The 21,641-nt window shown below is 47.3% G+C and overlaps 1 protein-coding gene across 2 annotated transcripts; it reads right to left on the bottom strand.

Annotated features, from left to right (window-relative positions):
• Window positions 1-2,969: 2,969 nt before the first annotated feature.
• On the bottom strand, window positions 2,970-16,482 carry ACCS (1-aminocyclopropane-1-carboxylate synthase homolog (inactive)). Of its 2 annotated transcripts, XM_016191860.2 has the most exons (15): window positions 16,290-16,482; window positions 14,792-15,082; window positions 13,083-13,142; window positions 12,873-12,943; window positions 10,329-10,398; window positions 9,571-9,637; window positions 8,631-8,728; window positions 8,039-8,116; window positions 7,071-7,171; window positions 6,373-6,462; window positions 5,578-5,623; window positions 5,311-5,452; window positions 3,716-3,858; window positions 3,439-3,592; window positions 2,970-3,281 (listed from the first exon to the last, which is right to left on the bottom strand). In XM_016191860.2, the coding sequence occupies exons 2-15, from the start codon at window positions 15,080-15,082 to the stop codon at window positions 3,184-3,186; spliced, it is 1,509 nt and encodes a 502-aa protein (XP_016047346.1). In that variant the 5' UTR covers window positions 16,290-16,482; the 3' UTR covers window positions 2,970-3,183. The 2 variants fall into 2 exon arrangements, with proteins under 2 accessions (XP_016047346.1, XP_060032549.1); XM_060176566.1 differs by lacking the exons at window positions 14,792-15,082; window positions 16,290-16,482 and adding an exon at window positions 14,369-14,404.
• Between the last annotated feature and the right edge of the window lie 5,159 nt (window positions 16,483-21,641).

Below are 21,641 nucleotides of genomic sequence, written 5' to 3' on the forward strand. Positions count from 1 at the left end.
CTGCAGACCTACTTCACCGCTTGTGAAGCGATACCCCTGCAGGTGGGGAGCTGGGGGCTCGAACCAGGATCCTGATGCCAGTCTGTGGTGGGATTGTCTCTTCATCAGTATTATTAACAAAAAGGTGTTGGATGAAACAGCATTATCCAAGGATCTGCTATAAGAAGTGAAAAGCACATCCCAAGCATACGGGGGACTATTATGAGCAAAAGCACACGTGATGAAGAAGTAGACGCTACAACAGTTGTTTCCTGATTCAGTGTGGCTCAAATGGTGTGATCACACTTTTAGGATAAAAATCTAGAAGTTGGAGGTGAGAAAGTTTCAATGTCAAGGCCAGGCAGCAGTGCACCTGGTTACCATGTGCAAGGATCTGGGTTCAAGCCCCCTGCTCCCCACGTGAAGAAGAGGGGGGGAGAGGAGGAGGAATGGGGAAGCAGTGTTGCAGATATCTCTCTCTCTCTCTCTCTCTCCCTCTCCCTCCCCTCTCAGTTTCTTTCTATCTTATCAAATAAAAATAAAATTAATTTAAAAAAAGAAGAAAGTGTCAATGTCAGCATCTCAATCCTGTCCACCAAGGCTCAATTCCCACAGAGTTCCTGGTTGGGGTGTGCCCTGTGGGTTGTGAGAGAGAAGCCTGGGACACAGTGATGGGGGGAGACAGCAAAAGTGCCATCAATCTACAAGCACACAGCTGGCTTCAGAGAACACTGTGCTATCAGCGACATTAGGCAGATGTGCATTCCATAAAGGGTGCCCATAGAGCACCTCCACTCAGCAGAGCTGGGGCTCCAGGAGTCCCTCTGACCACTCACACACTCAAGCTGTGTTCAGTTTAATTGTTGGCTGGATCAGCCTCCCCAGCAGTACCAAAAATCATGCTTCTGAGAACCTGTAATGAAATGTATCGCAGGCCTCCTTTGTGGGAGAACGGAATAACAGCAGTGGGTGTGGCAACAGGTTTTTGGTGAGTCTACAGAGGGTTCTCAAGGTAGCTGTTCTTATTTGTGTCAAAGCCGAAGGCAGGCCAGGAAAACAATTCCATGAACCACTGTTTCCTGGAAGTGGGAGTAGAAAGGAGACCTATGTGGTCAAATGACATTAGAAAAAAAATAATGGTGATGACGAAAACAGCAAGAGCCTGGATCTCAGGACCAGTTATGCCCTGGCTCCGCAGAAGGGAAAAGAGTATGCAGAACTTCAAACTGAACCGATCTGACTTTGAACCCTAGCTCTGTGACTTTGGGGACATCACTCCACCTCTCTGAGGCTTCCCGGAAGAGTCAGAAATTGTTGTATGCTTTACATTGGTTTGGTCTAGCTCTCCCCCTGCCAGGAAAATTGGTTTAGTCCTGCTAGTTTCACGGGCCTGCTTGTCCCCGCCCCAAAGAACCCCGACAGAGTTCGAGACTTCTTGGCACCGCCATGTGAGAAGGAGGCAGGAGAGTTCTGTTTGGTGATTAGTTTGGGTTAGTTTATGAATCGTTGTTCGTGAATAAAGAAATACAGCTTCTCGGCCCAGCCGCGTGTCTCTGGTCGTCTCTGTTACCCGCCCATGAAGCCAGCTCGGTTAAAACAACAAGAAATGACACAGGGAAACTACCCCGCATAGTGTCTGACATACAGAAGGCTTTAAAGAAAAGACAGAAAGAATGGGGCAGGTAAGATAGCTCAGTGGGAAGGGTACCTGTTTTGCCCTTTGGGTGGCCCAGGTCTAAGCCTGGCCTCTGTCGCACTAGAGGAAGCTTCAGTGCCGTGATGTCTTTCTCTCTCTGTCTATATCTCTAACCTGAAAAAAATCAGCCAAGAGTAGTGATTTAAAAAAGGGGGTGGGTCAGGCGGTGGCATACGTGGTTACATGCACACACTACAATGTGCAAGGACCTGGGTTCAAGCCCCTGGTCCTCACCTACAGGGTGAAAGCTTCACAAGTGAAGTAGAGTTGCAGGTGTCTCTCTGTCTCTTTGCCTCTCTCTCTCTCTCTGTCCCCTCTCTCTCCATTTCTCTGCCTCTATCCAAGAAATAAATTAAATCAAATAAACAACCAACAAGAAGGAAAAAAACATGAGTGGAGCTGGGAAGTGGGCTCAGTATGCCTTGGGGGACAGGCAGTGGCGCGTGTGGTAGAGCACATCTGTTACAATGCTCAAGGACCTGGGTTCAAGCCCCTAGTTCCTGGCTGCAGGGGGGAAACCTCAGGAGTGGTGAAGCAGTGCTGCAGGTGCCTCTCTCTCTCCCTCTCTATCTCACCCTACCTTCTAGATTTCTCTCTATCTCTAGCCAAATAAATAAATAAATTTTAAGTGTATGCCTTGCATCCCTGAGGCCCTGGGCCCCATTCCCAGTGCCACATGAAAACAAGAAAGACAAAACCAAACAGAGCATCATAAATGGTGGAGCCCTGCTCTGCTTTCTCTTGTTCCCATTAAGAAAATGAATGAATGAATGAATGAATGAATGAATGAATGAATGAATGAATGACAGGGAGAAAAGAAGATGTGAAACTATTCCAGCTTCACTGACATTCTCTTCAGAAACTACAGAAGAGAGACAGAGCTTTTCATAAGTGCAGGCAACTCATTACTCATTCTTGGGAATAGGGAGGAGAAAGAGCACCCTGGAAACTGAGAGCCCCTCTCTGATTCCTCCCACGGGGTCCTGTTCACCTTCGCCCACCTGGAGGCCTGGCCCAGCACTCAGGTCTGCTGGGGCCCTCACATCCTGTGCAGAGAGGCTCAACTGAACATGTTAACACTAACTCCTTTCTCCCTCATTTGTGTATTGGGACTACGGCTCGTGCCTTCTGGTGGTTTCTCTGCAATGAAGAGGCCAGAAGGTGCTCTCCTTTCAGAAAGAAAGGACAGGTAGTTTGTTTCCTGTTCCTCCTGCACCCTGTGGGGCTGAAGGCTGCGATTAGGAGCCGTCACAACTCCTCCATGCTTCAAGTTACTCATAACAGAAGCTTCTAGTTTCTCTCCCCAGTTCTGTTTAATAGGAGGTGGGGGGGTGTGTGCTTACAGAACCACCACTGACAGAGGCAGGAATGGTTCTCTGGGGACTACGCCAAGTGAGCAAGTGAGCTGCCTTCCTGCTGAACAGCTCATCTGCATTCAGTCTTCACAGTTCCATCCAGCCCAGGCAGGCAGTGGCTATCAGCTTTGGAGCCACAAGGTAAAGAGCAGCTCACTTGTCCTGGCCGCTGGGGTCCTGGGGCTGACAGGAAGGGGGGTTCTTTGCCACCGGGGATTGGTCCTCAAGCACCTGCCGGACCCTCTGCATCCCTGGGAAAGAGAAGTGAGGGCCCATCAGCTTGGATTGGGTGGATGAAGGGGAGGGGTCAAACAAGCTGAGGCCTCTGGGGTCACAAGTAGGACCAGAAGAAGTGGTAGCAGAATGCAGGGGGCAGTGAGAAGCAGGCTGGGGCGGCAGGCTGCTCACCCAGTGAAAGCCGGAGGGGCTGGTCAGAGAAGACCAGGCGGAACCAGCCAGGCTCTTTGCATTCGAAGGTCTTGCCAGGGGACAGCAGCACCTTGTTGTCCAGAAAGCGACGCCAGAGCAGCATTTCTTCCTCAGAGGTGCCCTTAGGCAGATACTGGGGCAGGGGGGTGGGTATGAATGGGCTCAGCATGCAGATGGGGAACCCCCCCCCCACAACCGGTCAGGAGGCAGGTCCCATCTCCCTCCCTACCTGCATCTCCACCTCCACCTGCCTTACCTTCCTCAAGTCCACCCAGATGAAGAAGCCTGCCCCACCTCGCAGGAAGGGGACCCCCAGGGCCGCAAGCTCTTCTGAGACATAGGTGTGAGCAGCCTTGAGTCGGGCATGGTTTTCCGGCAGGTACACCTGGTTGATCCAGTCTGTTTGGGTGAAAGAGAAGTCAAAAGGTCAATCTCCCACCAACCCTCCCCTCTGCCCCATTAGCCCAAAAACTGAAAGAGTACAAAATCAGTGAAAGATAAAGATCTAGGAGTGGACTTATGGTCCAGTCAGTATGTGTTTGTCTTTCTGAGCAGCGGCCATATTCCTTTCCAAAATGGCTGCACCATCTCACATTCTGAGAAGTCTATGAGAGCTCTAGCTGTTCCGGTGTGTGGTTGCCAGCAAGTGATGCTGTCACTGTTTCTGAACCTTTACTATTACATCAGATATGCAGAACCAGGTTCTCATCCTCCTTGTCTAAAGAGCAAGACAGAAAGTCATACTTTGTAGGGCTCTGGGGAGAGATTTGAATCTGAGAAAAGAACAAGTCTCCCCAGACATGAACTTCCCCCTTAGAAGCTTCTGTTCTCTTGTTTCAAGTGCATACAATTAATAATGAGGTCACTTCTATTAGAATAATGAGATCTGCTCTTCTCCTACTTTTTGGTTCCTGTTTATCAAATATTTTGTCCTGGTTTATAACCTATCATAACCCTTCAGCCACCAATTTTCAGATGCTACTATGATTCCATCCTGACTTCCCTGGACAAATGTCCTCACCAATGTGACCTAGAACCCCACCTCCCCAGAGCTTTACCCCATAGGGAAAGATAGAAACAGGCTAGGAGTATGAGTCAATCTGTCAACACCTGTATCCAATGGAGAAGCAATTATAGAAGCCAGAACTCCCACCTTCTGCACCCCATAAAGAATGTTGGTCCATACCCCCACAGAGAGGGAGAAATATTAAGGGAAGATGACCAGAGGGCTCTGAACTCCAATTCCATGAAGACCCAGAGAGAAGAGAAAAAAAGTAAGAACATTCAGAAGTAGAAATAGGTGGATGTGTGACTTAGAATGGGAGAGAAGGCAGGACCATAGGAAAATGGGCAACTATATATATAAACATAGTTATAGAAATAATAGTAAATTCCTATCTGTGACCTTGGGAGAATTGCTGCAGTTTCCGGTGGACGGAATGGGGACACAGAACTCTGGTGGTGGGAATGGCATAGAATTATACCCCTGTTATCTCACAATTTTGTAAATCAATATTAAATCACTAACAAAATTTTAAAAAGAATAATAATGAGATCAAATGCCTGTTCCATGCCAGGTATGATTCTAACTCAATGACAAATCACACTACCCCTACAACAAAAGGGACCATCATGATCCCTGTTTTCCAGAGGAGGAAACTCTCAGGGGAAGAAAGAATGTGCCCCACAGCCAGGACATGACCAAGCAGGGTATGACTCCATCTGGGTCCAGAGCTGGGTTCTCAAACACCACCCTAGTCCTCCTCGGAAGACCATTTGTGATGCCAAACTGGTCCCAGGATGACTATGATCCTTCCTGTCCTTCTCAGGTGACCCTGGTCAGACAGACACCTCGGTCCCGGAGCAGCTGTGCCATCTGGTGTTGGACCAAACCGCTGAGCCCATGGTAGCGGCAGAGGGAAGCCACGGCAGTGGCCACGTCTTGGTTTTCAGTGTACAAGGTGCCGAAGCGGAGCCCTGACATCCCAAAGTCCTGGAGGAGGAAGAAGGCATCCTGGGTGGCAGCCAGATCCTCCTCAGCGGAGGGAAGGGAGCCAGGTCTGCCCACCTCTCTTCCCTTCCTCCTCCATAATACCCCGAGGTCATTCAGGGACCCACCTTGCTGGCAGCCCACATCATGTGGGTCCTCTGAGGGTCAGGCAGCCTGCAGGGAATACAGAGCAGGAACAGAGGCAACACAGCTCCTCTTGGAGCTCAACACATGTGATTGGACAACGAGGAGATGGTTCTGTTTCTAGGCAAACTCTGGCTTCACCTCTTAGATCACGAGGCCCTAGGCATCTTTCAAAGCCCAGTCTCAGCCAACTACAGCCTGCAGGCCAAACCCAGCCTCAATCCTGCTTTTACACACAAGTCCGAACGACAGAACTGAGAGGTTATATGGCAAAAACATTGGACCTAAGAAGATGAGGTCCTGAGTTGGATCCCAACATCGCATGTGCCAAGAATGATGTTCTGATATGCACTCTTTCTCTCTTCTTCCCTCCCTCTCTTCATCCTTCTCTCACTCCCTTCCAAGTACTAACCAGAACTCATGTTCACAGTACTTTAGAAGTTTGCTGAATGAACAAGTGAGCTGATGCAGGATGGATGGATGGATGAATGGATGGATGGATAGATAGATGGATGAAACTAAAATGACTAGAAGTGAAGTAAACTGTAGAGGAGGCTATTCCCCAGCCTGCTCCGATCTATAATTCAAGGAACATTTAGGATTTTTTAGAAGCTCCACAGAACACTGTGAAAACCACTGATCTACCCAGCCCTCCCAATGTTGCCTTAGGGAATCTCACTTGGGAGCTGCTAGAATGATGGGGTCATGCCTGTGGCCAAGTGGAGGGGTGCCATGGGGGAGTGGGGACTGGCAGAGCCAGCTCTGGGGAGCAGCCTCACCTGTCCAGGCTCAGGACACTGTGGTATCCAGCCGTGTCCACAAACACAGACAGCATGTAGACCTCATCCACCAGCACGTGCAGCGCATGCCTGGGAGGACAGGTGTGGGGAAGGGACAGCTCATTTGTAGACCAACTATGATGCCTCCCAGGGGGGACACCAGTGAATCAGAAATCCAGACGAACTCGGGATTTTTTTCCAGGAACATGCTTCTTTTGTCTTCCCCCCCCCCCCCAGACAAACAGGAAGCCACACACACAAAGCAGATGACAGTGAACTTCTGAAGCTTCCTGGGGAGGAGGCAGAGCCCTGGGGGCACCTCCATGGGGAGGCACATTTGAGTCCAGACAGACCCACATTCCAGATGATTCCACCCCTCATCTAAGGCTCCACTGCTGGGGATAACAACAGGATCGAGACCCAAGAGGGTTATTGGGCTTATTATCAGAGACCAAGCACATCAAGGGCTCTGCAGGGGACTTGGAACCTGAACTGTGCCTTGGATTATAAGCACGGGGACCCGAAAGAGAAAAATAAATGCCTGCAAAAAAAAAAAAATAGATGCCCACAAATGCCTGCCTCCCCGCAAGCCACCTGGCAGAGCCAAGCCCACAGACATGCGCAGTGAAGTAAAGAGGGGAGCGGGACATGTAGAGAGCCCCCAGCCCCACCATGGGAACCAGTGTGGGGTGCCTTACCTCTTGGCAAATTCCAGGAACTCTCGCAGCTCTTCTGGAGAGTACACATAGCCCAGAGGATTCTGGGGGTTGATGAGGATAAGGCCTTTGACCTTCACACCCTGAAAACAACAGAAGGTGGGAGTCACACAGGCCAGCTGGACGGGCCATTCTCCGGGGACTGTGGTGGGAACCGAGCACCCCCCTGAGATGAAACCAACAAGGACAGAGAAGGGGTGCTGCTACATACACACACACACACACACACACCCCACGTGCCAGTAGGGGCTGCCTTTCTTGGTAGAATGGTGGAGAGGGAGTTGCATTTTAAAATTCTTCCAGATAGTGAAAAAGAGAGGCCAAGACAGGGACAGACACCACTGTCCCCGAGCTTCCCTGGGGGCCATAATGCTACCTGTGTGATAATGAGGTGTCCATCTAGGAGCCATGTGCATGGCAAGGCACACACCCTACCCAGTGAGCTATCTCTGCAGACAGAGGTTGATGTTTCTCTTTTTCATTTATTTATTTTTTACATAAGCATTCATATTTTTATTATCTATTTATTTATTTATTTTGGATAGAGACAGACATTGAGAAGGGAGAGAAAGAGAAAGACGGAGAAAGAGAGAAAGAGACAGACCTGCAACACTACTTCACCATTTGTGAAGCTTCCCCCTGCAGGTTGGGACCAAGGGCTTGAACCTGAGTTCTTGTGCTTGTGGTGGTGTTTATAATCAAGCTCCCTGGTGGAGCCTGTACACTGAGGTGCGACAGTCTTTCTTTTGTGGCTCCCCCACCCCCACCCCCAGCCATGGGCAGGTTCTTGCCTTACTCCCAGAATGATTCCATGCTACCACCCTAACCCCATCCTCACCACCAACACAGAAGGCACCCCTATTCCCAGGGGCACCAGCCACGGGGGTAGGAGTCCTAGCCCTATTCAGTCCCACGCTGTCCCAACCTGCAGTGTGACTGGACCCCCAGACCTGAGAAGCAGCTCCTTGCAGGGCTTCCTCCAGCTTCCCCACAGTGAGCTGGAAGGGGTGTGTGGCCAACCCAGAGACCTGGAAAAGACCCACAAAGAGACGGATTCCATGATCTCCCCACACCCCAACTCTAGGAGCCTCTCCCACTCCCCACCCCCATCCCTGCATCTCCTTCAAACAGCCAAAGCACAGTGAGGCCACTCTCCCCTCATGGTCACCCACCCCTGTCCCATCACATTAGGGATACCTCGTCACACTTAGGTTTTGGGAAGATGCCCCAGAGATCCACTGACTGGACCCAAGGGCTTCCATGCTGGGGTCTGCTCTGCCTTGTACTCACCCCACCTTTTAACAGGGTCCCCGTGCCACCCCCCCACCCCCCAGCAACTTCTCTACGGACTCCTGGCATCTCATCCCTGGGGAAACTCAGGGACAGGCAATTTTGAGGCTACTGAAGGCTCCACTCTCCATTCACCTGGGACCCCCACACCCTCAGCATAGACTCTGCCCAGGTCCACCTCAAATCCAGGTATCAGAGACTTGGGGTTTATAGGCAAACCAAGGCGCTCCCTAGGGTCTCAGAAATGCTTACCTCACTGTCCAGGTAGACACAGACCAGCTGGACGGAGCCATAGAGGTGGACGTGCTGTGTGACAGCTCCATAGTAAGGGGCAGGGATGAGGAAGGCCTCTGGGGGAGGGGGAGGGCCAGGGCTGGTCACTCAGACCTTCCATCCATGGGTCTCCTGCCTCTCCAAGTCCTCAGTGTCCTTGGGAAACACGTGTCCTGCTTCCCCCTTCTGCTCCTAAAACTCTTTGCAAAGCTCAGACCCACCCACATCAATTTCTTTCCTTATACTTAGTAGCTGGTATTTACTGAGCATTTACTACGTGCCATGGAGGGCATGGACCCTAACCCTCAGGATCACTGTGTGAAGCCAGTACTTCTATCACCCCAGTTTTACTGGTGCCACCTCTGCAGCAGGGGGCATGGAGGGGGAATCACCCTAAGTCTAGACTGGGAGCCAGTGAGGGCTGCAGGCTGACAATCTGGCCTCCGCGGATGGAAAAACTTGATGTTGACAAGAAATATGTAGCTGCTTGGAGTCACTGGAGTCATTTGAGGCCAGCCTGGGGCTCTGCAAGCAGGCACAGACACCACCTCCCTCGAGGAGGTGAAGCCAAGCCACAAACCACCAGAGAGTGAATGACCACCAGTCTTGGTGTGGCTGTTCTCATTTGACCCGCACCATCACTGCCCTTCCCAGAAGAAAAGCACCCTCTAGCTGCTGATCAGAACTCCATGGTCTCCTAAGCCACAGTTTGCACAGCTGACCTGAGTGGGAATTTGTCCATATTTGTCAGGGCGCTGGAACCCCCGTAACCCACCCAGGCTACCAGACTAACAGACTCTGGGGCTTCTTGAGAGTGTTTCCCTTTCTGATAAAACACCAAAGCAAATACCTGCATTTCTCTTTTCCTCTGGTCTCTGTGAGCAGCCACCCAGCACTGGGAGGGGCTCAGTTCACTTACCCCCCACCTCACACAGCACCGTGGCCAGAGCAGAGAAGAGAGAGGCACAGCCGTTGAGAACCACCACCTGAGAGGGACACGCCCACAGGACAAAGATGAATCTGCCCCAGGACAGATCAAAGACCCCCAGCCTCTATGGGGCTCAGAGAAAGAGAGGACCAAGCCTGGCTGGTGGCACACCCAGCTAAGTGCACATAGGATTAAGCATAAATAGTACTAAGGGCAAGGGCCCACGAAAGAATCTCAGTTCAAGTCCCAGGTCCCCACCTGCAGGGAGGATGCTTCACAAGCAATGAAGCAGGACTGCAGGTTTCTATCTTCCTCTCCTTCTCTATCTCCCCTTCCTCTCTCAATTTCTCTCTGTCCTATTCAATAAAATGGAACAAATGGCTGCCAGGAGCAGTGGATTCCTAGTGCTGGCACCGAGTCCCAGCAATAAGCCTGGAGGCAAAAAAAAAAAAAAAAGAGGACCAGGCCCTACCTCACTGCCATCTGTCACAGCAGAGCCACCCCTGGTGGGCCCTCCTGCAGGACCCTCCTGACTAAGTCAAGCTCATCCCTGTGGCTCCTTCACAGAGATCCTGCAAGGTCTTCACAACAATGTGAAGGCAGAGGTGCCACCAAACATACTGAGGTACAAGTGACACCCAACTCTGACTGTCTAGGATGAGGAGAACCCCAATCCCAACCTCACCTTAGCCCCAACTGGCCAAAAGATGGAGGAGGTGAACAGAAGGGCAGGAAAGCGGGGTGCTCACATTGTCTGCTTTAAGGGGTGCCGGACTCTTGCAGTAGAAAGACAGGAACCTGGCCACTTCCTCACGGAGGCTGGAGATAGGACAGACAGACAGATGCTGGTGAGCTGGGCCTCAACTTCTAGTCCATTCCAACCCCCTATCCCAATGCTACCCCAATTCTCCTCTGGTAAAACCAGGCATTGGCCATTACCCTCTCTGCCATTACCCTCTGTCAGCATCTGTCTGCACCCCTCAGTGCCCACGGCCCCACAGCCCCACAACTACCCCCATCCAGCAGCACTTTCATTTTCAGTAGTTCTAGGATACCCAACCCCATGTAGTCTATAGACTGTAAGACTATCAAAAACTAACAATCCTTCTAGATCCAGCTAATAACAATAACTGTACTATAACAATAACAATAAGGGATGGGGAGATAGCATAATGATTATGCAAAAGACTTTCATGCCTGAAGCTTCAAGATCCCAAGCTCAACCACCAGCACCACCATAAGCCAGAGATGGGTAGTGCTCTGGTCTCTCTCATCAATCAGTAAATCATAAAAACATAATAGCTGTAATCATAGGAATTTTTCTGTCCATGGGGTTTCTTTCTCTTTTTTCCAGATAAAGGGTGAGAGACAGAGAGAGAAAGAGGAGAGAGAGGGAAACCACAGCCCCATCACCACCCCTAGTGTGTGAAGCTTCTCTGTTGCATGGTGTTCCCACGTGGTGGCCAGGGACTCAAACCCAGGTCCTTGTACCTGGTAAACTGTGAACTGTAGGGGGGTGAGCTGTCTCAATGTTTCCCAAAGTGTGGTTACTAATTACGAGCATTTATGAAAAGCAGGTGCCTCCCTGAAAGGGAAGAGATTCTGGAGAAGTCAGGCTCTGTTTCTCTTATCTAAGAGGGATGAGGGAAAAGGAAGGACAACTCTGAGATGGTTTTACTCATAAGTGGAATATAGAGAGCTGAAATACATGAACTTGAATAAAAGAGAAAGTATATAGTCAATCCATAAAGATGGCCTTAGGAGAACTATAGTGGTTACCATTGGGTGGGGTGGGGGGAGGAGACGACACAGAACTTTGGTGGTGGGAGTGGTATGAAATTATACCCCTATTATCTTTTTTATGATTTTCTATTTGTTATTAATAGTTTGCTACAAGATTATAAAATTACAATATGTAGTCCCAAACCATACCCACTATCAGAGTTCTGTGTCCCCACCCTCCCATGTCCCAGAGATAACCACCATAGTTCCCACAAGTCACACAGACAGTCTGTGTCCTTCTGTTTGGATGGATATATTCTTTCTGTCAAGTTCACGTAATTCAGATCTCTATATTCAACACATGAATGAAACCATCTGGTAGTTCTCTTTCGTCTTTTCACTAAGCATAATCACCTCCAGTTTCATCCATCCTATTATCTTATAATCTTATAAATTACTATTAAATCACTAATAAAATGTTTTTGTGGTTTTTTAACATATTTTTAATTTTTTCCCTTTTGTTGCCTTTGTTGTTTTATTGTTGTAGTTATTACTATTGTTGTTGTTGATGTCATTGTTGTTGGATAGGGCAGAGAGAAATGGAGAGAGGAGGGGAAGATAGAGAGGGGGAAAGAAAGACAGACACCTGCAGACCTGCTTCACCGACTGTGAAGCGACTCCCCTGCAGGTGGGGAGCCGGGGGCTCGAACCGAGATCCTTTGGCCAGAGCTTGCACTTTGCGCCACATGCGCTCGATCCACTGCGCTACCACCCCACTCCCAAAAAATATGTTTTTAAAAGGGAGGTAACACTAGAACATTTCACTCATTTCCTCTTTAAAACATGCTGATTGCTCTCATTCCCATCTTACAGACAAAGAAACTGAGGTTTGGAGGAAATAAGTCACTTGTTGCTAAGTGGCAGAGCTTACACTCAAGCTGACTCCCCCATATTATTTACCAGACCTTGTGCTTGAGAATCAGTCTTGGACTCAAGCCTTGCTCAGCCATTACGTGTACAGGGAAGGCTCTGGGCCCTAAGCACAACCTCCCATTAGTACTACTCACCATCTCCCACCTCAGCAGTGAGGAAGTTCCCAGAAGCTGATTCTGGTTCCTCTAAAGCTACTAAGAAAGTGGGGCAGGACTCCTCACCTGAAGGCTCTCCCCATCTCAGACCCAGAGACATCAAAGTACAAAGCCCCTGACCTGGAGTGGGCCTGGCAGGAAGCTCCGGTTTCCCAAAGATGCTACAGGAATCCCCCTACATTCGCCAGGTCTCCAGAACTAGGCCTTTAGGCTTTAAAAAGCTTTACCTACATGCCACTATGGCATTTGGGTTGACATCATTCTTTGCTGTGTGTGTGTGTGTGTGTGTGTGTGTGTGTGTGTTTTGTGTGTCTTAGGGGGTGACAATGCCCGAAGGTGCTGGAGGAAGTTGAGCAGCATCCTTGATCCCTACTCAATCAATGCTAACGGCATCCTCTGCCCAGCTATATGACATTACCACATGTCACCCCACCTCAACCCCCACCATGAACTGAGGACAAGTGGCCTATGGCAACTACTCACAATAGATGTCCCCTCCAGTTGGGGTACTGCAGCAAGGCTGGCTCCACCTGCAGCATGTCACTCTGGCTCAGCTGGGACAGAGAGGGAGGAGCAAGACTTGGGTACACACACCCAGGCAGGGATGGCTGGTCCTGCCACCTGTGTCCTCACAGCAGCAGTACCTCTGTCCTTCCCAGAAGACAGCCCCTCAGAGGGGGCATCAGAACTTACCCGCCAGGACAGTAGGTCAAAGCAGAGTTTGTTCTCGCTGGTGCCCAAGTTAATGATGCCCTAGGGATGAAGGGGTACAGAGGCAGGGTGAGCATGGCAGAGGGGTGTCAAGAAAAAGCCCCCCCCACTATCCTGAGCACCAAGGCAGCAAAGCAAAGCTGAGGTCATCTGCATGTCTACCCTTCTACCCACTCTCTCTGGCTTTGCTCAGACCCTGCCCTCTGCTCAGCTCTCAGAAAGGTGGAGAGCCAGGGCAAGGAGAGGATCCCCATTTCTAAAGCTCTGTTCAAAGGCTGCCTTCTCCAGGCAGCCTTTCTCACAAACCTGCCTAGAAGGCATCACCTTTTCTTTTGGACCCGGAAGCTCTTTACCTGACCTGTCCCTGTGGGACTATGTGAAAGCTTGATAGAGCTTAGGGAAGCTCCCCCCATCCTCAGATGGACGTCTGGAAAGACACCCCACTTGTTAGCCTCTCTCCATATAGAGATGAGCCAAGAGGGAAAAGTCTCCCAGACTCAGTTTCTCCTTGTTAGACTCTCAAGCTCACAGAAATCCTACAGGTACCTCACACTTAGTTTCTCCCTGCTAGCAGGCCACATGGCTGCCTGCTTTAAGGTTCACTCACAGTTCACAGTCACTCAAAGTTCACATATCCACTTCACCTATTGATCACAAAGGAGAAATATACTCCATCATACACCTCAGACGTCAGAGAAAACCCCAAAACTTCCATTTCCTTATGGTTCTTGATATCTATGATTTACATCAAGCCTTATTTTTCTTCCCTCTATCTTACCTTACTGGTTTAATCCCTATGCTTCTCTCAAATGCCTTTGGATAATTAACTTGCCTGCCTCATGGAGACAAATTGTCTTGATATTTATGTATGGCATCAATTCTTGTCATACCAGCCCCCTACCACAGGGGCAAGCTGACCTTTAAGAAACCTGTAATTTCTGATGTATTTGAAGAATGTTCTTTGTTTAAATCTCTATATAAACCCAAGCCCATCCCAAAATAAAACGAGTGTTTGTACCAAAATGCTCCCCAAGTCTTCCTTTCTGGATCACTGAGCCCTTGAGCTAGTGAGGGAAGATCAGTAAGCTTACCTCCTGACTGGAGCCACCCCACGTGAGCCCCAGCATGTCTCCTAAGCACTAAGCAATGTCTGCCCCCAGTTACACATCTGATCTCCCCATGTTGCAATGCTGAGATACCACTGTCCCTTTTGAGGGGCCTAGAGGAACTCAATGCATGCACTGAATTAATAGCATAAGAAAAGCGACCTCCAGGAGCAGTGGATTCATGGTGCAGGCACCTAGCCACAGCAATAACCCTGGAGGCAAAAAAAAAAAAAAAATGGTCAGAGCAAGTTGGTGTTCTGGCAGCAACAAAACAGTGGTGAATGGACATCAAGGAGCACCCCTGTGCTGGTGCAAATGCTTCCCTAGGACACTCACAACAGCTGACTGCCTCCCCAGGAAGGTGCTAGCCTCACAGGAGAGGGGGGAAGTCTTCCAAGAGAGCTTCCGAGAATCCACAGTTTATGGTCCATTTATAGTTAAGGGGATTCTCATGGAGGTCAGAGGGGCTTAATGCCAACTTGATGAGAGCCAGCTGGGCACTGTCATACTGGGCAGAGTAGAGTAGCTCTCCCTGCCTCCATCTGCAGTCTTCTATTGGGTCCCCTAGGGAGGGGCTTCACTCACACTGGGGTTCTTCTTTTCATCATACTCATCCATGTGGTAGGTCCTATAGCCCTCCTCCGCTGAGTCCCAGAACCACTTAATGATGTTCCCCCTGGAGGACAGATAAGGGCTGTCACAGGAGAACATGGCAGCAGGGTCACCCACTCCATAGAGCTTCGACTGCTTCTGGTCTGGTTCGCAGCAGCACTCTCTTCTCAGACCAGCCCCACCATTACTGTCCATGTTCTGTGTGCAGGCTGGGCCTGGACAGGAAGTAAGTGGTCTGGGGTTCTTCTGAGGGAGAGTGGACATCTGTGAAAAGATAAAAGAACTCAATACCAAAGAAAGAAAGAAGGGAAGAGAGAGAGAGAGAGGAGAAAGAAGGAGGAGGAGGAAGGAAGGAAGGAAGGAAGGAAGGAAGAATGGAAGATGGATAAAAAGAAAGAAAAGAAAAAAATGGCTGATGGGAGCAGTGCATTGATTCATTGTGCAGGCACTGAGGCCCAGCCATAACCCTAGTGGCAACAGAAAAGAAAGAAAGAGAGGGAGGGAGAAGGAAGAAAGGAAGGAAGGAAGGAAAGAAAGAAGGAAAGAAGGAAAGAAAGAAAGAAAGAGTACATACTCCTTATCACTCCTTGTTCTCCCTGCCTGTAATAATCTTGTGTGTGCAATTTCATTTCAAGGTCTACTCTGTGTCCCAGGCTAGATTTGCTACTTTTATTTGGCTTTAAGGCCAAGCTACTGTAGCTTGGTTTACTTTGGTGAAAGTCTTCATTCTACACTCTAAGAGATCACCCAGTTCTTTCTCACTTCTTGCTCGTTCTAATTAAAAAAAAAACCCAGGCAAAAGTTGTATAACGTGAAGCAAAATGGGCCTAGGGTCCCCAAAGGGCCTTGCAGTGACTGATAGAATAAGGAACGGAAAGTAAGAGTAGACACTAGTTGAGGACTGGAGAAGTGGGGGTGTGGATTTCTATAGGAGCAGGAACCCCAGACCCAGCACCAGGGGCCCCTTTTCCCCCCTGGTGGGAGGAAGATGTGAGTGAGCACCAGGGCAGAGTGGTCTCATCTTGAGCCCAGCTCTAAGCGAGGCTCCACTTCCTAAGTCATTTTCACACCTGCACAGTGACTATAACCGTGCACAGCCAGGGTGGCAGTGAAAGGACAAACAGGAGTCTGTATAGGTAGTGCTTGTCCTGGCTTATGGCCAAAGCTAAGAAATCCTGGCCCGTGGTCAAAGCTAAGAAAGAAAGGAAGAAAGAAGGAAGGTGAGGAAAGGAGAAAGGAAGGTAGGAAGGAAGGAAGGAAAGAAGGCAGAAAGAAAGAGAAAAGGAAAGGAAAGATATATACTCGTATATCATAACTCCTTGCTGATGTTTCCCTACCGAACATTTGGAGTCCAACACATGAAGTGATGGGGAACAGGCAAGTACCCAGGACCCCCTCCCGCCCCACCCTCAGGGTTACATTTTGGCGCCAGGCTCCTCCCCAAACTGGCTGGGCTCTCCTGAGAGCTCACCTTGGTCCCCTGGACATTCAGCCCAGGCCGCAGAGGGGCAGTGTGTGCAGAGCCCGGGAACGGAGGAACAGGGCAGAGATCTCGCGCCCTGAGATCTGCATGATCCGGGAACCGCCCACCCACCAGTGACTCCGGGGCCCCGTTTAGGCCCCGGGATTCCCACAGGCTGGGCGGCCACCGCCAGTGAAAACGCGAGAAAGAGCCCTCTGCTGGACGGCGGCCTCCTAGCGCTCACAGAGCTGGGACTGCAGAGGAGGAAGTGAGTCAGCACAAAGGGCCTGAAGGCGCAGGGGCCGGACTTTGCAGAGTGCAAAGGGGTGCAAAGTACGTGCACCCCAAGGCTCCCATGCTTGCAAAACGGGGGCCGCATCTACCTAGCAGAGCTGCAGAAAACTAACACTGGCACTCCATAGGCTGCAGCCAGTGTCGATTTCCTTAGCCTGGCCACGACCAGTGTCCGGAAAGTGGAGTAGCAGACCTGGCTCCAAACACCCGGACTGCACCCAGTGGCCCTTCCCAAACTGTTAAGGAACGCCTCGGAGTGGTGTAAGCAAAAAGCCTTCCTTGCTTCAGATCCCCCTGGCCCTAGTCCCCAGCTGACTGACTACACAAGAAAGAAAAAAGTGTAGAGGGTTCAAGGTCACTAGCTCCCACTTCCAATGAGCTCTGCTCTCAGGTCTGAGAGCCTCAGGCTTCAGGCCCCTTGCCTCCTGGCTCTAATTCCCCGTTTTGGAGGAAGTGCGAACCAACCAGAGAGGTTCTTGTCAATTGCCTGCCTCTCTGTAGCCTGAAAAGTTTTTCCAGATCAAGGAGAAGGCATCCCTGAAAGGTCTTTCCTCTGTGCAAGTTTGTCACATAGTCTGAAGATGCTCCTTCTCCTCCTCCTTTTTTTTTTTTTTCTATGCGTGCAGTTTTATGACTGTTTGCTTTTCGGTGGTTTACGGAGTTCTCTGAAGTTTGCGGTGCACTCCATTTCCCATCTTTGTATGTGAAGGAACTTCAGAGCACCCACCACTGAATTTCTAGTGCCATTTCCACTCCACTCTCCCTCTCTTACCCATCATGGTTTTGTTTTGTTTTGTTCTTGTTGTTTGTTTTTGCAGCTTCAAAGAGTTATTTTTGTTGTGTTGGCTTGCTTTGCTTCTTTATATCCTGCGAGAGAAACCATCCAGTAATTTGCTTTCTCACCTATTTTTCCTTTAGCATAATCACCTCATGTTCTACCTGTTTTACCACACAGAATACGAGTTTACCTTTGTTAATAGTTATGTAGTGTTTTATTGCATATATACTACAATTTCTTTCATATATATATTTATGAATATATTTACATAAAAATACTATATTTTTATATATTATATATTATTATACATAAAATGTTATTGTATATTAATATATATTATATGCTTACATATTATATATTTATATTATATGTATTATATAAATAATACATAATGTATTTATATATTATATAATGTGAATATATTTGTATATTCATATCTATGTATATATACATATAATATTTTATATATTTAATTTATTTTCCCTTTTTTGTTGTTGCCCTTGTTTTTCATTGTTGTTATAGTTACTATTGTTATTGATGTCTTGATTGTTAGATAGGACAGAGAGAAATGGACAGAGGAGGGGAAGACAGAGGGGGAGAGAAAGATAGATACTTGCAGACCTGCTTCACTGCCTGTAAAGCAATTCCCCTGCAGGTGGGGAGCTAGGGGCTCTAACCAGGATCCTTACGCTGGTCCTTGCGCTTTGCACAACGTGCACTTAAACTGCTGAGCTACTACCTGACTCCTTATATTATATATATTATATACTTTTATATATAAATATTATATATAAATAATATATTTATTTTTCATATAAATGTATTATATATTTATATATTATATGTTAAGATAAATTTATAGTATATGTAAATATAATATTTATATATTTATTCATATAATATATAATATATAATATATATTTATATATGTATTTTTATAATATATATCATATAAATATATATTTATATATAAATTATATATATGAATGTATATATTTATCAATATATATGAAATTTCTTTTATATATTTCTTGCGTATATGCTACAATTTCTTTCACATATGCTACAATTTCAAACGTTTAGGTTGCTTCCATAACTTGGCTATTTCTAGGAATCTTTTTTTTTTTTAATTTTTTATTTAAGAAAGGATTAGTGAACAAAAGCATAAGGTAGGAGGGGTACAACTCCACCCAATCCCCATAACCCACCCCCTCCCATGGTAGCTTTCCCATTCTCTATCCCTCTGGGAGCATGGACCATGTGGGTTGCAGAAGGTAGAAGGTCTGGCTTCTGTAATTGCTTCCCCGCTGAACATGGGCGTTGACTGGCCGGTCCATACCCCCAGTCTGCCTCTCTCTTTCCCTAGTAGGGTGTGACTCTGGGGAAGCTGAGCTCCAGGACACATTGGTGGGGTCTTCAATCCAGGGAAGCCTAGCCAGCATCCTGGTGGCATCTGGAACCTGGTGATTGAAAAGAGAGTTAACATATGAAGCCAAACAATTTGTTGAGCAATCATGGATCCCAAGCTTGGAATAGTGGAGAGGAAGTGTTAGGGAGGTACTCACTGCGAACTCTAGTGTACTTCTGCTTTCAGGTATATATTCTGCTGTAGTTTATGGATATGTGTGCACATAAGCTCTCTCTCACAGAAACTGGTGTATATCTAGGTTATGGGACTTTGTTAGAAAGTGAACTACCTGAGATGAAATTAGAGTGTACTATTAAAGGAAAGGTCTCACCCGAGTAATGAAGCTGAAGGGTTGTCATTCCACACGTGAAGTCTCTGGATACATTCTGAGGTGAAGCATGTTGAGGTAGCAATCGTTGCTTTGGTTCTAGGAATCTTTTATTGTGCCATGAACGCTGCACATTCTAGAGACTAGTCCAGGAGCCCGCTCAGCCCTCAGGCCAGAACAAAACAAACTCTCTGAAGCACCTTGAGTAGATATCTCTTTTCCCATGATAGGAAGTAAGGAGGATCCCTCAGTTCAAGGATGGCTGGAAAGAATTGCGAGTCTTCTGAGCAGCCCACTTGTGTTCACTTTGGCCTTGCCAGGATCATCATGGTGATCAACTTTGATGGCATTTTGAGCCTTTTCCTATCCTCTCCATTTATGGTTTTTTTTTTCTCTTTCATTCAGACTTATCAACTTATAAATACCTGTTTTGTGCCAGATCTCTGCAGTGTGCTAAGATGATGAGAAGCAAGCCTCTAAAATTGTTTGTCTGCCATATTTTTCCCAATTATACCTTTCTCTCTCTCTCTCTCTCTCTCTCTCTCTCTTTCAATTATCTTTATTTATTTGTTAGATAGAGACAGTCAGAAATCAGGGGGTGCATAGAGAGGGAGAGTGACAGAGAGACACCTGCAGCACTGCTTCAGCACTCGCAAAACTTTCCTCCTACAGGTGGGGACTGGGGGCTCAAACCTGGGTCCTTCTGCATTGTGCGCTTAACCAGGTGCGCCACCACACAGCCCCTTATACCGTCTTCTTTAATGTGTCTTTCAAACACCATGCACTTCAATCTTGCTGTTCTAATTATACATTTTGTATTTATTAATGAGAAAGAGAGAACCAGAGTGTCACTCTGATACATGTGATGCCAGGGATTGAACTCAGGACCTCATGCTTGAGAGCCCAACTCTTTATCTACTATACCACCTCTCAGGTTTTACCTTATGTAAGTATTGTGGTTGGACTGAATAAGTTGCCGCTCTTGCTGTTTGTTTATTACTTGTGCCATATGCTTATTATTCATTTCTTCTTCTTGACTTATTTCAAAATTAATCAAGAACTAGTTAGTATTCCATTTTATTCCCATTTTTATTTCTTAGTTACAGCTCTTGTGAGAAGTTCACAGTCTCCTTATGGTCTACATACAAAGATCTTGGGTTTGATAGAGGAGTATTTCCAGCCTTTCTCTCAAGCCTACAAGCTCCAATGGAATTTGACTTGCTGCAGTTCATTAATTAGATGAAGTGAACACTTAGAAGAAATGGACAGTTTTTTTTTAAAGAACAAACTGCCAAACTTAACACAAGAAACAGAAAATATGAATATTCCTACATCTGTTACAGAAAGAAAACCCATTGTCAAAAACCCTACAAAGAAAACCTTAGGCACAGATAACTTTTCAGGTGAATGTTCTCAGATCTTTAAAGTATAAAGAAAAACAATTTGACACAAACCTTCATGAGCCCATTATTACTTCCCCAAACATTCATGAGCCCATTATTACTTACACCAAAATCAACAGTGCATTACAAAAATAATAATAAAGAATATGCCTCTCAAATAAAAGTCTTCATATTAAACTAAATCAGCATATTAAAGGATGATCCACCCTGATCATAGGGGGCTTATTGTAGGAAAGTTGGTTTGACAATTTTTTTAATGTCTACTTATTTATCCCTCTGTTGCCCTTATTTTACTGTTGCAGTTATTCTTGTTGTTATTGATGTCATTGTTGTTGGATAGGACAGAGAGAAATGGAGAGAGGAGGGGAAGACAAAGAAAGGGGAGAGAAAGATAGACGCCTGCAGACCTGCTTCACCACCTGTGAAGTGACTCCCCTGCAGGTGGGGAGCTGGGCGCTCCAACCAGGATCCTTATGCCAGTCCTTCAGCTTTGTGCCACCTGTGCTTAACATGCTGTGCTACCACCCGACTCCCAGTTTGACATTTTTATAAAATCAATATAATTTATCGCTTTAATAGCTAAAAGAAAAATGATTTAAGAGATGAAGATTAAACACCTCTGAAAACTGGACCATCAATTCATGATAACACTATTGGGAGATTAGGGATGAAAAATCCAATGATATACTTCAGAGTAAGAGCCTGAACTCAACCCTGCTGAGATTGAGAACAGGCAATGTTGTCCTGACCATCATTTTCCTTTTTTGAATATGCTTGAGAAATATGTGTTTGTGCTGTAAGCTTCATTTTTTTAAAGACTGATCTTATTTCATACTAGAGAGTTTCAACGAGAAAGAGAAACCATGTGATAATCCATGTAGCCACAGGAACCTCAGGCATGCAAGGCCTCTGCTCTGCCAGCTGAGATATTTCCCTGAAAAATCTCTCACTACTTATTTTCAACTGTATACTGAATGCTTAGGCGATGCAATTAGAACAGACAAATACAAGATCACAGAAAGAAAAATCATCTTTTCATAAGCAGCATGATTGCGTACATTAAAATTTCAAAAGAAATCCACCCCTACACGTGCACGTGCACGCACACAGACACACACACACACAGACAGACAGACACACACACACACAC

This window comes from Erinaceus europaeus, chromosome 17 (genome assembly GCF_950295315.1).
Source record: "Erinaceus europaeus chromosome 17, mEriEur2.1, whole genome shotgun sequence".
NCBI classification, from domain to species: Eukaryota; Metazoa; Chordata; class Mammalia; order Eulipotyphla; family Erinaceidae; genus Erinaceus; species Erinaceus europaeus.

What these genes read in the sequence shown, in the direction of transcription:
- ACCS (XM_016191860.2), bottom strand. Translation starts at nt 15,082, where the DNA reads ATGTCCACTCTCCCTCAGAAGAACCCCAGACCACTTACTTCCTGTCCA. An exon ending in TGATGTGGGCTGCCAGCAAG is followed by an intron (nt 5,453 to 5,577) that starts GTGGGTCCCTGA and finishes TTCCTCCTCCAG; the next exon opens with GACTTTGGGATGTCAGGGCT. An exon ending in ACAGCTGCTCCGGGACCGAG is followed by an intron (nt 3,859 to 5,310) that starts GTGTCTGTCTGA and finishes TCACCCAAACAG; the next exon opens with ACTGGATCAACCAGGTGTAC.